The sequence below is a fragment of the Cynocephalus volans genome, chromosome X (genome assembly GCF_027409185.1).
Source record: "Cynocephalus volans isolate mCynVol1 chromosome X, mCynVol1.pri, whole genome shotgun sequence".
NCBI lineage: Eukaryota > Metazoa > Chordata > Mammalia > Dermoptera > Cynocephalidae > Cynocephalus > Cynocephalus volans.
Genome location: NC_084478.1, coordinates 49,932,608 through 49,950,386, shown reverse-complemented (window position 1 = coordinate 49,950,386; position 17,779 = coordinate 49,932,608). Strand labels below are relative to the sequence as shown.

Sequence of the window (17,779 nt, the reverse complement as noted above, 5' to 3'; positions counted from 1 at the left end):
TAGAAAACTAGAGGTGGAAAAGGGGAAGGGAGAGAGGGCTAATGAGGAATTGGTTAATGGACACGAAGAATGATTGCATGTTGTCATGATGAATAGGCTAACTATTCTGATCCAACCATCACATGCTGTACGCAATTATTGAAAATCAATGTTATACCCCACATGTATGTATAATAAAATATCTAAAAAAATTATTAAACAATATTTGTCTTTACTACATGAGATATGCTTTGAGAGCTTAATGCCTGTGTTGTCCAATATTATAGATACTAAAAACAAGTAGCTAATTAAATTTAAATTAATTAAAACCAAATAATATTCCAATAATAACATGTGGCTAGTGGCTACACTACTGGATAGTACAAATATAGGAAATGTCCATCATGCAAAAATTTTGATTGGATAGCTCTGGCTCTATTCGATTCTATTCTGTTCTCTTCTCTCTCATTCTGTTCTGCTCTATTCTACAATTCTAGAATATATTCTATATTCTATATTCTAGAATATTCTATTCTATTTAAAACAATTTTGTGAGCCACCATTGAGTTGAAAATTGAAGTTAAAATATCAAAGGGGGGTCAACTTGGGAAATATACGTTTAAATATCATCACACAATGAAATACCCATTGAGATTATTTCAGGTCAGTGGATTCACCATAAAATATTTATGTGAATAAAACACACATATACTAAAATTGGTTTGTATATAACAGCACAGTGAAATAAAAATAAAATGCATGTAATTTTATTTTATTTATATTTTAAAATTTATTTATTTATTTTAATTTATAAATACAGAATGTAGTTGATTTTCATGTCCCTTTACCAATTCCTCTTCCCCCATCACTCTCCCCCATCCCACCCATCCACATCATATCTGTTCAATTGTCATAACAAGTCCAAGGAATTGTTGAATTGTTGTGTCTTCTTACCCACCCTCTGATTGTTTGCATAGTTATTTATTTATTTTTAGCTCCCATAAATGAGAACAAGTAGTATTTCTCTTTATGTGCCTGACTAATTTCACTTAATATATTTTTTCTAAGTCCATCAATATTGCTGCCAATGGTAGTATTTCACTCTTTTTTATAGCAGTGCATAATTCCATTGTGTAGATATACCACATTTTCCATATCCACTCATCTGATGATGGACATTTGGGCTGGTTCCAACTCTTGGCTACTGTAAATAGTGCTGCAATAAACACTAGACTACAAGTATCCCTTCTACATGATGGTTTCCATTTCTCTGGGTATATTCCCAGCAGTGGAATAGATGGGTCATATGGTAGATCTATCTGCAATTGTTCGAGGAACCTCCAAACCATTTTCCATAAAGGCAGGACCATTTTGCGGTCCCACCAACAGTGTATGAGGTTCCTTTTTCTCTTCAATCTCACCAGCATTTATCATTCTCAGTCTTTGGATATTAGCCACCCTAACTGGAGTGAGATGGTATCTCAGTGTGGTTAGGATTTGCATTTCCCAAATGCTGAATGATGCTGAACATTTTTTCATGTGTCTGTTGGCCATAGGTACATCTTCCTATGAGAAATGCCTATTCAACTCCTTTGCCCATTTTTAATTGGGTTACTTGTTTTTCTGCTGTAAAATTGAGTTCTTTGTATATTCTGGATATTAATCCTTTCTCAGATGTATATTTAGCCAATATTTTTCTCCCACTCTGTTGGCTGTCTTTTAACTCTGTTAATTCTTTCTTTTGCTGTGCAGAAGCTTTTTGGTTTGATATAACCCCATTTGTTTATTTTTCCTTTCTTTGCCTGTGCTTTTGGGATCATATTCATGAAGTCTGTACCCACTCCTACTTCCTGAAATGTTTCCTCTAAGTTTTCTTTAAGGAGTTCTATTGTTTCAGGGTGTATATTTAATTATTTAATCCACTTTGAATTGATATTGGAATATTGTGAGAGGAGAGGTATGGGTCTAGTTTCGTTCTCCTGCTTATGGATATCCAGTTTTCCCAGCACCATTTGCTTAAGAGGCAGTCTCTTCCCCAGTGTGTAGACTTGACGCCTTTGTTAAAGATCAGATGGCTGTAGGTGTACGGGCTGATTTCTGGAATCTCTATTCTATTCCATTGATCCATTTGTCTGCTTTAATGCCAGTACCATGGTGTTTTGGTCATTATAGATTTGTAGTATAGTTTAAAGTCCGGTAGTGTTATGCCTCCAGCTTTATCTTTTTTTCCTCAGAATTGCATTGGCTATGTGTGGTCTTTAATTATTCCATATAAGTGCTAGGATAGCTTTTTCCATGTCAGACACAAATATCATTGGAATTTTGATGAGGATAGCATTGAATCTGTAGATCACTTTAAGTAGTACGGACATTTTCATAATGTTAATTGTTTCATTCCAAGAGCATGGGATATCTTTCCATCTTCTTGTGTCTTCTTTAATTTCTCTCAACAGTGGTTTGTAGTTCTCATTGTAGAGATTTTTCATATCCTTTGTTAACTTTAGTCCTAAATATTTTATTATTTTGAAGGCTGTTGTAAATGGGCTTGCTTTCTTTATTTCTTTTTCTGCGTATTCCCTGTTGGAGTATAGAAATGCTACTGATTTTTTGTGTTGATTTTGTATCCTGTAACTGCTGAAATCATTTATGAAATCTAAGAGTATTTTTGTAGAGGCTTTAGGCTGTTCGATGTACAGGATCATGTCATCTGCAAACAGCGACAGTTTGACTTCATCTTTTCCGATCTGGATGCCCTTTATTTCCTTCTCTTCTCTGATTGCTCTGGCTAGTAGTTCCAACACTATGTTGAATAGGAGTGGTGAGAGTGGGCATCCTTGTCTAGTTCCTGTTCTTAAGGGAAAAGCTTTCATCATTTCCTGTTCAAGATGATATTTTCAGTGGGCTTATCATATATGGCTTTAATTATGTTGAGATACTTTTTGTCTATACCTAACTTGTACAGAGTCTTTATTGTGAATGAATGTTGAATTTTGTCAAATGCTTTTTCAGCCTCTATAGAGATGATCACATGTTCTTTGCCTTTGCTTTTATTAATGCGGTGTATCACATTTATTGATTTGCGTATGTTGAACCAACCTTGCATCCCTGGGATGAATCCCACTTGATCATGGTGTGTAATTTTGTGTATGTGTTGCTCTAATCTGTTAGCTAGTATTTCAAGGAGGATTTTTGCATCTGTATTCATCGAGGATATAGGCCTGTAGTTTACATTTTGTTGTTCTATCTTGTCTGGATTCAGTATCAGGGTGATGTTCGCTTCATCGAAAGAATTTGGGAGAATGGCCTATGTTTCAGTCTTTTGCAATAGTTTATAGAAAATTGGTATCAATTCCAATTTGAAGGTTTGGTAGAATATTGCAGGGAACCCATCCAGTCCTGGGCTTTTCTTTGTTGGGAGCCTTCTGCTAACAGCTTCAATCTCTTTTATTGTTATTGGTCTGTTCAGATTTTCTATATCTTGTTGGGTCAATTTTGGTAGTTTGTGTGTATCCCGAAATTTATCCATTTATTCCAGATTTTCAAATTTTTGGCATACATTTGTTTATACTAGTCTCTAATGATTTCTTGTATTTCTGAGGTATCAGTTGTAATATCATTTTTCATTTCTATTTTTTTATTTGAGTCTTCTCTCTTTGTTTTTTAGTTAGCCTTGCTAAAGGTTTGTCGATTTTATTTATCTTTTCAAAAAAACAACTTTTTGATTCATTGATCTTTTGTATCATTTCTTGGGTTTCTATTTCATTAAGTTCTACTCTGATCTTAATTATTTCTTTCTGCTTGCTCACTTTGGATTTAGATTGTTCTTGTTTTTCTAGTTCTTTAAGGTGAAGCATTAGGTTATTTATTTGCATTCTTTCCATTCTTCTGAAGTAAGCACGTAGTGCGATAAATTTCGTCCTTTGTACTGCTTTTGCAGTATCCCAAAGGTTTTGGTATGATGTACTTTTATTTTCAGTAGTTTCAATAAATTTTTTGATATCCTGTTTAATTTTCTTGGATCCATGTCATTAAGTAGAATGCTATTTAATTTCCATGTGTTTTTATAATTTTGAGAGTTTTTTATGTTATTGATTTATAATTTTAATCTGTTGTGATCTGAAAAAATACATGGGATAATTCCAGTTTTTTTGAATTTGTTGAGACTTGATTCGTGACCTAACATGTGATCTATCTTGGGAATGTTCCATGTGCCGATGAGAAGAATGAATATTTTGAGGTTGTTGGGTGGAGTGTTCTGTAGATATCTACCAAGTACAGTTGCTCTAAACTGTTGATTAGATCTTGTGTTTCTCTGTTGATTCTTTGCCTAGATGATTTGTCCAATACTGAGAGTGGGGTGTTCAGGTACCCCACTATTATGGTAGTAGTGTCTATCTCATTCTTTAGTTCTACTAGTGTTTGCTTTATAAATCTGGCTGTTCTGATGTTGGGTGCATACATATTTATGATTGATATGTCTTCTTGATCTATAAATCCTTTTGTCATTATATAGCAGTGTTCCTTATCTCTTTTTTTCATTTTTGGTTTGAAGTCTATTTTATTTGATATAATAATATCTACTCCATCTCGTTTTTCATTTCTACTTGCGTGTTATATCTTTTTCCATTCTTTCACTCCTAGTGTATGTGTGTCTTTACAGGTGACGTGAGTCTCTTGAAGGCAGCATATGGTTGGGTCCACCTTTTTAATCCAGTCAGTCAGTCTGTGTCTTTTGAGTGGGGAATTTAATCCTTATAAATTGAGCTGTTATTGAAAGGTGCTGATTTACTCTTAAAATTTTATTGATTTTTGTTTGGATGTCTTAATTATCTTTTGTTTCTTTCTCTCTGATTTACTGTTTGTCTTCTGTATTTGTTGGTTTCTTTGGTTGGTAAATATTTTTTTTCTCCTTATTGTTTTCATTTTTATTTTCCTAGTGGGTTTTGTTCTTTCTTGAGTATTTATGGAAGTGGTGGTTGTTATTCAGGTACCACACCCCGTACTCCCTTGGGAATTTCTTGTGAGGGTCATCATGTGGTAGTGAACTCCCGCAGTTTTTGTTTGTCTGAGAAATATACTATTAGTCCTTCATTTTGGAAAGGTAGTCTTTCAGGGTAATGTATTCTTGGCTGGCAATTTTTGTCTTTTAGTATTGTGAATATATCATCCCATTCTTTTCTGGCTCTAGGGTTTCTGATGAAAAGTCTGATTTTAGTCTGATTGGGGCTCCCTTATAGGTGATTTGATGCTTCTCTCTTGCAGCTTTTAAGATTCTTTCTTTGTCTTTGAGTTTAGCCAATTTGACTATAACATGTCTTGGAGAGGACCTTTTTGGGTAGAATATGTTTGGGGATCTTCGAGCCTCCTGAATCTTAAGATCTGTCTCTTTCCCTATACCTGGGAAGTTTCTGCCATTATTTCACTGAATATGTTTTCAATGCCATTTCCTATTTTTTCCCCGTCTGGTGTTGGAAAAAATGCAAAAGTAACTTTCCCATATGTTTCCCTTAGCTTTGCTATGGGTCTAGTGTATGATGGAGCCTAGAGGATATTTCCCTTTTGAGATTATGTATGGAAGACTACACCCACTTATCGCTGGACTACAGGGGGACCCCCACCAACTGAGGAAGGAAGAGATGCCACAGTACTCAGTCACTGGCTAGGACTTTCAAACAACTAACCAAGAGAGTTTTAGAACAAGCTCCCATCCCATTAGGGAGTTGGGCTCATCAGTTTCAACCTGGAGACAGTGTGGGTAAAAGATTTTTAAAAGGCTCCTTTAAAGTCAACCTGGATGGGGCCACACATAATTGTACTAACCACTCCCACTGCAGTTAAGATTACAGGTCTAACTCCCTGGATCCACCATATGCAGGTAAAACAGGCAGCTTCCCTTGAAGATACCACCTCATGGTCTGTAAAGGCTGACCCCTCTGACCCGCTCAAGGTCCAGTTCCAGAGATGACCCACTAATCGCCACTGCCCCACACCTGCACACAGCTGAAGCCTGAGGATTTGACAAGTCCTGCATCAGCCACTCCAGAGGCTGGCTGATCCTGTGCATGGCTGAAGCTTGAGGATTTTCTCACTGCGGGACATAACAAGTGCCCTATATTTATTTTATAAAATCATAAGCATATGTCACCCCTTGCCTTTAATTTTTGTCATATTACTTGCTTTGCTTTTTGTCATAGGATTGACAACAGCATCCCCAAAAGATTGGAATAGGGTTGGGAAGTTCTTATTCACACTCCTTTATCTCCTGACAATAGGATGTTTCTTAGACATCTCATGGTGGCAATGTATATTCATGCCATCAAAAAAACACTTTGGTCGAAAGAAAAACAGCCAGTCGTCTGCTAACCTTAACAGACTAAGCCACCCTCAAACCTCTCTTAGACCCCAAAAACGATATTGACTAAGGTTATGCTCACTCAAAAGTTTAGAGAGAGCGTAAAAGGAGGGGAATGTTTGGAAAAAAATGCATAAGTAACTTTCCCATAAGCCTGTTTTGTCCCTGAAACTGTATTTGCTTGCTTCACTAGTCTGAAATAATTTTCTCACAAGCCTGTTTTTTTCTAGAAGTAATATCTTATCCTTGAAACTCTCCACTAGTCTGAAACTCTCCACTAGTCTGGCTTTTAATCACTGTTTGGCTTCTGTAACTGAGCACTTATCTGCACAGAGCATTTATGCAAGACTAGTGAATGCTGAAATGTTGAGAAAAGAAAAAAATATATATATGTGTGAAGAGCCCTGGAAGAATCTGCTTATAAAAACCTTGCGAGATCTGAGCTGGGGGTCCAGATTTTTCAGGCAGTAGCCATCTGGACCCGCTGGCATAGTAAACTCCTGACTCTCCAACCCTTCGAGTGTTGGGTCACTTCCTTGCCAAGTTCGTTTCTTCAACACTGGAATACCCATGATTCTGATATTTGAGCACTTAAAGTTGTCTGTTATCTCTCTTAGATTTTCTTAAATGTTTTTAATTTTTTTCTGTTTTCTTTTTTTTTGGTCCACCTGTGTTATTTAAAACAACCCATCTTCAAGGTCAGACATTCTCTCTTCTGCTTGTTCTACCCTGCTGGTTAAACTCTCTGTTGTGTTTTTCATTTCATTGAATGAATTATACAGCTCTGCCAGCTCCACTACATTCTTTTTCAGGGCATTAATTTTTTTGTACATTTCTTCTTTCTGGTCCTGTATACTTCTCCTCATTCCATTGTGTTGTCTAATTGAGTTTTCTTGTATCGCATTTAGTTTCCTTAGAATTGTTGCTCTAAATTCCTTGTCAATCATTTCAAGGACTTCCTGTTCTATAGGATCTAGAGCTTGAGAGTTATTATTACCCTATGGTGGTGTTGTACTTTCTTGATTTTTCATATTTCTGGTATCTTTCACTTGATGTTTAGTCACCGTGGTGGGGGATTTCACAGTACACTCATTTGACGCTTGTGTCTGGCTAGGATTCTGCAGGGACTGCCAATTTGGCATGGCTGCCTTGGTGCCTGTGGGCCAGAGGTTCATGCCTCTCTGGGCCATGGGGACTGGCCTGGGCTGGGAGTACTGCAGCAGTGCCTACCTGTTCCAGTGTGAGTGGCTCAGGGCCCTGTGGTTCCAGTGGTTCTCAGGCCTCTCTGAGTGGTACACACTGGCCTGGGCTGGGAGTCCCACAGTGCCACCTACCTGCTCCAGTGCAGGTGGCTTGGGGCATGTGGGCCTGGCAGCTCTCAGACCTCTCTGTGTGGTGCACACTGGCCTGGGCTGGGAGTCCCACAATGGTGCCTACCTGCTCCAGCGCAGGCGGTTCGGGGCCCTGTGGGCCCGGCAGCTCTCAAATACATGTAATTTTAAGTATTCTAGTAATCACATTAAAGATATAAAGAAACATATTAAATTAATTTTTAAAATATTTTTGTTTATCCAAATTAAATGTATATTTTAAAAAATATAACTCTTTAATACACATTTGCCCCCTTCCTCTTTCCTTTTTTAAGATGTGGCACAAGCACTAATGTAGTTGGACATTTTCCATATTGCTGATCAGGGCTACCAGTAGGCCTTCAATGCTTTTGTCCAAATGAGAAAAAGATGTTTTCTTTTCCTGAAATGCCTGATTGCCATCTGTCAGAATCTATATATACTCATCTACAATATCTACAGTGTAAATATATTGGCTTTCTTGAACAAATTCTAAAACAATTTTCACTAATAAAAATTCAGAGATTAAAATAATAATAAAATAAACAAAATATAATTAATACAAAATTATTAATAATATGTTTTACATTCTGTTTTGTACTATCTTTGAGATATAATGCATATTTCAAACTTATAGCATATCTCAGTTAGGACCATCAACATTTTAATTGCTCAATAGTCACATGTGACTAATGGCTGCCATATTGGATAGCACAGATCTAGAGTTAGACCTTTTAGGACTTTAGATTACCTATCTGGGAGAAGCCTTGAATGGCCTGTAAACACATGAAACACCTGCATTTTTTACTCAAATAAGTAAAAATATTGTTTTTTCACAGTGGGTATTTCTATTCTCTCCAGGAGTAATATGGCCAATAATATCTTACTGTGTGGGACCACCTCCTAAAAAGGAATAATAGAATATAATTAAAGATGCCATTTATTGAGTACCTGCTCTGTTATTTTGGCTAATTGCTTTAATAAACAGATGTTTATTAAACAGATGTTTATTTTAATAAACAGATGTTTTATTTCAAGTTGTTCTTACATACATATATTATTATACCTTACTTCAAGATGGTTTTACTTCAAGGCCTCTCTCCAAAGAGACAACTCTTCAAAAAAAGTATAATTCCTTCAAAAAGTTTTTTTCTGTAAGAGTTGTTGATGGTCAAATATAAACTAAGAAAATTATGTTTAATTACAATTCTACATGTCTTTACAATTAGTAAAATACAGAGACTACCATAATTCAATTGCACAGTATTGGTAGGAATTGATCTAAGCTATTTGAATATGATGCATGGTTAGGGACCCATGGTTCTGTGTGCAAACATTTGTTTATGTCAAGCTGATATTGAGATATTGCACACAGATATTGATATGGGCAATCACACAGATATGTACAATCAATTATGTTTCAATTAAAAATAAATAAATTAAAAAAAGATATCAGAACCAATTTCTGAATTATTTCCATAAGTATATTGATTTTAATTTAAAAAATTAAAACCAATCTTGTATAAGTTGATTTTACTATAATGAAAATTCCAGACAGAGAGTGATAATTTTTGACACTAACAAGTTTTGTAACAAAATACTTACTAATTTACATATTAAATGTTTATAGGGAAGTTTGTGCTTGGGCTATTAGTATATTACATAAAATAAAATAAATATTATTTTTAAAGGATCTCATAGAGCATTAAAAATGACTTAGAAAGAATATATGTGAGTATATTCACCCAAGACCAAAACTTTTCTGAAACTGAAGCTGTTTTATTATTTGCCATGTTTTAAAGCTTATCGTCAGAAATCTGTTGAAAAATTTACCATTTTTGTAGAGATTTTGAAAACATTTCATTGAACTTTCCATTAAATTGTTCTGTACCAGCAATAGGTTTAATTCTGAGAATAACGTCTAGAATTTATGGTTATCTTTATAAGTTTCAAGTCAGAGTAACTTTAATACCTGAAACTGACCTTTCATTTTAGAAAACTAATCCCTGGTTAATCTGATATCTTATACCTATGTGTTTTAGGTGTAATTTCATTTTCTGTTATAAGCAGACAAGATGATGATTCTGAAGAAGACACAGATCAAGATAGAAAATCCTCCCTTCAGGAATCAATAACAGAAATAGCCCACTCTCTTGATGAGGGAGTCTCAGGTAAATTTATTATGATAGAGAATTTCATGATCTGTCTGCACAAAGCTAAATCATCATTCCCTTTTAAATTAAATAGATATTTTACATGCATAGTACATATCCAAATTTGTGTTGCCTATACCTGTAAGAATTTTGTTGTATTATGTCAAGATTATGTAGTTTACCTTCTGGATTTCTCCTGCTATTAATATCAATAGATCACGATATTTCAGTTAGAAAGCTGCCTGTTCTTTCATAAGTGAAATGCTTTACATATTTCTCTATTATTAGACAAGAACAATACAGCAAGTTACTGATAAAATGTTAATGAGTGTATTATTTTAATAATGTAATATGCTTCTCTTACTTCAATATAGGAGATGATAACAATCTTTCTCATTTACAAACTAAATGCTATTATTTTCCTTTCCTACATTATAAAAGCTTTATTTAAATGGTGTTAAACATCATATATTTTCAGTGGAAGTTCAAAAGACAATTAGATGATGTAGAGTTGGAATAGTCGGGGTAGGTTTCTGGAGAATGAGTGAATGAGTTGTTCTTTTATAGGTTAGTAGCAGGGTCTTAAGGGATTATTAGAGAAGAGGTTCAACAGGAGAAAAGTCATGGATTCAAAAAGAGGTATATGAAAGAAGAAATCTTTATTGAATGTATCTCTCAGGGTTCTTCAGAAAAACAGAAACTACACACACAGGTGCTCGCACATGCACGCGCGCGCACACACACACACACACACACGAGGGTACTTCAAAAAGCTTATAGAAAGACTCATATTATCTTTTAATTTTATTTTTCCATGAACTTTGCATTGTTAGAGAGAGAGAGAAGGGAGATTTTAAGGAATTGTCTAGCATCACTGTGGGAGTTGGCAAGTCCAAAATCTGTAGGGTAAGCTAGCGGGTTAAAAATTCAGGAAAGAGTAAATGCTGCAGTTTTTAGTCTGAATTCCTCAGGACAGGATAAGCATGCTGGAAACTTAGGCAGGGTTTCTATGTTGCAGTCCTGAGGAAGAATGGCTTCTTCTATTGGGAACCTCAGTTTGCAGTTAGGACCCTCAACTGATTGGAGGAGGCTCACCTGCATTATGGAGGGCAATCTGCTTTACTGAAAGTCTACTGATTTAAATGTAAATCATATTTTAAAAATAGCTTCACAGCAATATCTAGACCGGTGTTTGACCATACAACTGGGCACCATGGCCCAGCCATGTTGACACATGCAGTTAAGCATCACAGAATGCATTGATTTAAAAGTAGTGTTTAGGCGATATTCAATATATTTTGGAAAAGGAGGAGCAGTTCAGGCCATTTAGGCCACTGTAACAACAAAATGGGTTTAAAGTGAAGAGAATTAGGTCTTTTTATTGTGGTGATGGGGATAAAGAAATACCACTAAAGATGGAAATCATTTCAGAGGCTAGCATTAGATGACTGTCCTGAAAGAGGACAATGAAAGAAAGGATTGATTGCAAAAACCCTCATCAAGGGCTGAGCCCGTGGCGCACTCGGTAGCGTGCTGCGCTAGCAGCGCGGCGTCGCTCCCGCCACCGCGGGTTCGGATCCTATATAAGGATGACCGGTGCACTCACTGGCTGAGCGCCGGTCACGGAAAAAAAAAAAAAAAAAAAAAAAAAAAAACCCTCATCAATGTCTAAGGCAGAAGAACCATGAAAGAAAGTCTTCATGAAGGTAGAAATGTTCAGAAGAATTTTAAAGGCAATTAGAATATTATGATGTGATGTTAATGGACTAAAACAGAGGGATATCTAATAAAAAATACTAAGCTGCATGATGACAGTTTACGAGATAAGGAGTTAGGAAAAATGCATCTAATAAAATTACAGGTATCCCCAATTCTTCAGACAGGCCTGTCTATATCCTTATTCTTAGGATTAACCTTTTCGTCATCTATGATAATATGGGTTCTTTTTTAAAACTGCTCTGTAGCATATTTCTTTTCAGCTAGGGAACTCTTCCAGCTTTTCTCCCATCCAAGAAATGAAAACAACAACTTAATAAGAATTTTTAAACCTTCCTGATAGAGAAATATGAAAAATAATGGTAACACCCGGTTTTAATGAGAGTCAAATCAAAAGAGCAATCACATGAGTTATAATGGAAACTTATTTTTTGAAAAGAACATTTACAATACGTTTAAATTTGTGTGTGTGTGTGTGTGACTGGTAAGGGGATCGTAACCTTTGGCTTGGTGTCGCCCACACCGCGCTCAGCCAGTGAGCGCACTGGCCATTCCTATACAGGTTCCGAACCCACGGCCTCGGCGCTATCAGCGCCACTGCACTTCCAGAGCTGCATTCTCCTGAGTGAGCCACAGGGCCGGCCCTAAAAATTTTAAGAATTATTTATCTCCTTTGATCCATTGATTCAGTCTAAGAAATTTGTTAGGATAAAGGAATCAAAGATAAGCACGAAATACCATATATAAGAAGGTTTCCTATGTGATCCGTTATGTTGAATAACTGAAACTAAAATTTTAAAAGTGAATATTTTCTGACATATAAATGTGTATATTCATATACAAGCATACGAATATATCAATCATATATAGTGCACACATTCTATTATATTTATATTTGTATATGTATATCTACATACCTATGTCCTTATTGATACTGTAAACCTGGAATTTCAAACAAAAAATATTAAGTAACTTTCATTTGTTCATGCGGCTATGAATAATTTTCATCTTCATACTTTTCGGGAATTTCTCAAATTGCTATGTTGAATGTTATTGATTTTATAATTTAAAAAAGTTTTAATATGTTTGAAGTTTAGAGCTAAATAATGTTTAATAATTACTATTTTTCTTGTTATTCTCATTAATAAATCATTCACTAATTCCACTGTAACCAATAAATCAATATTCAATGTACGTTTTTAGCACTGTAGGAATTAAATTAGCTACCTCACAACACTGCCACATGTGACAGTCACAGGAATTACCAATAATAGGTGTTATTGGCCCTGTGATGATTAATTCTCTGTGTCAACTTGGCTGGGCCATGGTGTCCAGATATTTAATCAAATTTATTCTGAATGTTTCTGTGAAAGCGTTGTTTTTCTTTTTTCTTTTTGAATGAGATTAACATTCAAATCTGTGGACTTTGAGTAAAGCAGATTAGCCTCTGTAATGTGGTAGGGCCTCATCCAATCAGTTGAAGGTCTTAGTAAAATAAAAGTTAACCTCCCCTGATATCCTACAAATTTTGAATTTACCAAGTCTCCACATTCCTTAAAATCTCTCTTTCTCATCATATGTACACATACTGTTGGTTCTATTCCTCTAGAAAACGCTGACTAATATAGTTCCCATTGCACAGATGGGAAGACTGTTACTTTGCCAAAGACCACATGGTAATGGTGGTGAAGTTGGGAATTGAACCCTGGTCTTCTGGCTCCAAGTTATTCTACTGATAGTTGTGCTAGACCAGAGTCACAAGACAACCTCCTTAGTCAAATATCCTGTTTCTCTCCAGAATTATTTTCTTTCTGAGTTCAACATGGGTTAAAGTATTGGAAAGATCCAGATAAAATATGCATGAGCTACCTGGAAGAAGAACCACTTTTCATTGTACGATCTTTGGTTTATTATGGGAGAAGTCACATTTAAATGACATAAAACATTTAAAGTGCTTTCATAAAGTTGAAGGAGCAGTCCATACAAATGTTAGCAGAGGTTTTCTCAATAATTTTGCATTAGAATGAATTTGGTAACCTTATTTTCTGCATATTAATGGTTTTAAAAGAATGAACTGGTGTCTGCAAAACAAGTAAGCATAGGAGGCTATTCAAAATGTGGAAGTAAGTTTGCCCTCAAGAACTCCTCACAGGTATTTGGAATAAGAACTCACTTGGACCTCCTCGCTTTTTCCCTCTCGCTAGCTGATTGCTCTGAATGTCTGAATTATTCTCAGATCCACCAATTTTATGTGTTTTTTGGTAGCTAAAGCATTAGAATAAGATGGAATATAATACAATATGGTATAGTACAATATGATACAGAGCAACGCAGCCCACTAAAATACAGTGTCATACAATACAATACAGTGTCATACAATACAATACAATGTCATGCAATGCCATTCAATGTCATACAATGCAATGCCGTGCAAAACAATACGAGGTTACTTCAAAAAGTTTGTGGAAAAATTGAATGAAAAGTAATATGAATCCATCCATGAACTTTTGAAGACTCCTGTATACTCATAGAGAAGATTTTTAGAAGAGGAAGACACTGAGGATTCCACTAGTCTGGGCTCCTTATTTCTTACTGAGGCTCAAAGAGGTTAGTGATTTACATGACAGTTCTTGAAATCTTTTAAACATGACAACACTGAAGTGAATATGCATGCCATTTGCTTAAACTGGAGGACATTCTAGTTCAACAGTGGAAAACAAAAGAATATAAAAGATAGAAGCTGAACATTCGAAAAAAAAAAGTGGAAAGAATCCAGATTTCTTGCAAGTACCAAACCCCGCTATGCAGGGACTTTGAGGTTGATTAGAGTTCCAGTTTCGGGGTGGGGGAGTATGAGACTTTGAACATCTCTAGCAGCAAGTTTGTCGCTTTTTAAAAAAATATCAGGAATCCAGATGTAAACATCATTGTTTTGAAATTTAGTGCATACCCCATTTCTGAACTGCCAGGATCTTTTTTCACACTGCCACGAAAACCGAAAGCTCGTGTTTCTGACTTTCCCCTTAGACTAGATTCTTACAGTCTTGGAAATGCACCATTATGAACTGTAATGCCTTATTTAAACATTTCTATGTACAAATACGTTTTGGCAATTAGTTAAAATAAGATTGGTTATTTCTTTTGAAACATTAATTCTTAACTTAAAAGTAAAATTGTTCTTAAGTTTATTTTAGTGGGGAACTTAATGAGTTACTGGGGTAAGCACAGGGTCAGGTGCTTTTACAGGACATTCTCCTGGCCATGCAGGATGGGGCTCCTCTTACTGCTCACTGTGATAAAAGCAACTTCTCACTCTCCCCTCAGCTCTCTTGACAAAGGAGTTCATTAAGAAGGGCTTGAAATGATGTCTGTTTATGATTCTGAAATTCTAATGTTAAGTATGATATTCGGAAGACTATATTAAGAAGCACTGAAGAAGTTTTTTTGTTTGTTTTGTTTTGTTTTTCAGATGATGATGTTAGCAATTTAAGAGTCTGGTATGATCTTGAGATCCATAGCTCTCCTGGACCACCCTTAGATGTTATTGAGACGAAGTGTACCGCTCTGGTAAGAGCCCATTAAATGTTTCATAGGCTCTGTCTTTTCACAAACAGAGCTTGTGTTGTACACTAAATAGCTATCCCTAAAAACACCCATACCAGACTAGTATATTGACATAAATTATTCAATCATAGTAATTTCATGTTTAAATTCACTACTATGGACCTTAAATGCTTTTGGAAAACACTTTTTGGTTATAGGGCATCTTAGAGTGACTGCACTGCTATGCATTCTACCTGAGTGTTTCAAGAGTTGCTAGAGCAAACTTAAACTTAGTCTACATGCTTGTCCTCACATATACAATAAAAGCAGTGTTGTGCTCTTCAGGGTCTTTCAGCATCGATTCTTCCTGGTTTCTACAGCACACCTTCCACTTTGAAATGTATTTGGAGCAACTGGCACAGTTTGGGGTTTTAAGTAATAGTGACTAAGAATAGGATTGCCTCATGTGAACTATTAAAGTATTACTAAACCTGTGTTCAAGATTATTTAATATAGTCAAATATTGATAGTCTTGATTTAAATTAAATATGAGGGCAGCATTAATAGCTGTGAATAATGTTTTAATTAAATTAAATTAAATTGCCTTATTAGTAATCACATATTTAAATTGAGAATAGTCCAATTAATGTAATTTTCATTTTTAAATATGTGGATAGATTTCTTCATAGAACTGATTATTTAGAATCTTGAAATTTAGCTCTAATAAATAGAGTGTAAGAAAAGATTTAAAATACTTTGTGTAAGAAAGTGAGCTGAAACGCTGGGTACCGATCAAGCAAAATCTTGATAAAAATTAAAGGAAAAGAATCTGTTGGGCTGCATTCAAAATGGAGGGCAGTAGGGGCTGCCCTCAAAGGGGAGAGCAGCCCCAGGCATCGGGGTGGGAGAGCTTATATAGGTTGTGAGGCTCCAAGGGCTAGCTGACACAATCAAGGAGGGGCATTATGCTAATGTGGAAGCTCCACCTGGCTAATACAACCAGGGTGGAAAATTGTGCCATGAGGGTTTCTGTTTTGCAGAAGTCACGAGGTTTCTCGTAGAGGGAAAGGGGGGGTTGGCAGCCATTCTGTGCTTGGATTTTCCTAAAATGGCACTAGTTATGTTCAGAACCTATCATTTTGTCTATAAATTGATGATTTGCCCACCTGGTTTCTGGATAAGTCTCTACTGAGGCATTAAAAAAATGAATGGTTAAAATATTGAAATGAACTCAAGTATTGCTTGCAAAAATATTATCTTCTAAGTGGAAAATTATTTAATATGATGAGATTAGGATCATTTTATTCAGTGAAAATATCCTCTTTCTGTGATCTGGTTATCACTGCAGCATAAAATCTTTTCTAAAGGTTATTTTTAAATGACGTCACTTTAATTACACAACATCTTTCTATGGAAAGTGATTACTGAATTAAAATTTATCCTTTACTGAGATATAAGAGACAAAAAAATTTTAAATGTGCCTGAAAAAATTAGGATCATGAGGTAGATCCTCTGAAAAAAGAACATTGGCTTCCTTATTAACTATATGTTTAAAATAGAGATGAGTTGAAATATGCAACAAAAACCAGAAAAAATAGATGCAATTTTAAAATCACATAGACAAACAACTGTTGTATCTTCTCATTAAATTGTACATAAAATACCTTTTTTCTGAAAGAGCTATTAGCCCTTCAAGAAAATACTGATAGAGATTGAGATGTTTATAATTTTCAACTTTGAATACTGAAGAATGTTGCGCAGGTTGAGAAACACACACCATTAGGGTACTCTATATGTGAGCAAAAACTAAAGAGAAGCCATCACCTGTCTTTTTTAATGAGACATTTCAAATATGTTTTTATTTTTGAAATTAAGATGTGCATATACCCTTCCAGGAATATATGACTATTATTTTTATAAGCAATGTACTCTCAAATAACGGCCCTTGTCCGTTTTCCATAAAGGACTTTCCCCTTTCCATGCAGTAAATTTTATTGTAATGTAAGCCTAATTCAGTTTGTACTGATTTCCTATCAGTTTTTAATTTAAACTTCTCCTCATTTTGGTACCACAGTGGGATACCTGTAACACACCTTACATGCATATATTTTCTGGTTGTTATCCATTATATTGTTGCTTTTATTTTTCCTTATGAGCAGTTAGCACAGTTATTTCATAAAGACATTTAAATAATTTTCTTTTATGGTCTACTTCCTTGTTTGGCTGTGAGAGAATGATGAGAGCAACCCACTACCTTTCCACCGACACTCAGTAACTCCAATATACAGCACTGAGCTATAAATGTTTCCTTAAAAACAAAACTTAAGTGTGTAAAAAAAATATTTCATGCTTTAAGTTTTAAATCAGCCATAGCCTGTATAATACAGTATTTCTTCCATTGTCAGTGACAGTTGTATGACTTCTTCTTTACTGAGTTTTTATTCTATCATCAAACTTTACCTAATTTTACTATATTGTTACTACAAAGACCCAGAAATATTTCCACAAGCTAGTAAGAGAGAAGCGTAGTTAAAAACACTTTTAATCTGCTTGGTTTCAAACATAAAACATCAATATGCAAAACAACATACATGAGTTTCCAACCATTTTATACAAGTTTTTAAAGTTTTAGTCTCCATAAACTCAAAAATATATTTTGAGGTACTAATCACTTAATGTATTTTCTT

At 35.2% G+C, this 17,779-nt stretch overlaps 1 protein-coding gene and 1 pseudogene across 1 annotated transcript in view; one reads left to right on the top strand and one right to left on the bottom strand.

Moving 5' to 3' along the window:
* The window catches only part of LOC134367043 (TOX high mobility group box family member 4-like), a 28,869-nt pseudogene extending 21,966 nt beyond the window's left edge, over positions 1-6,903 (bottom strand).
* Positions 1-17,779, top strand: part of CFAP47 (cilia and flagella associated protein 47) — a 578,552-nt gene that overhangs the window by 379,847 nt on the left and 180,926 nt on the right. Inside the window, 2 exon segments of the mRNA XM_063084619.1 lie at positions 9,723-9,851; positions 15,019-15,116. Of these exon segments, the coding sequence (XP_062940689.1) occupies positions 9,723-9,851; positions 15,019-15,116 (227 nt within the window).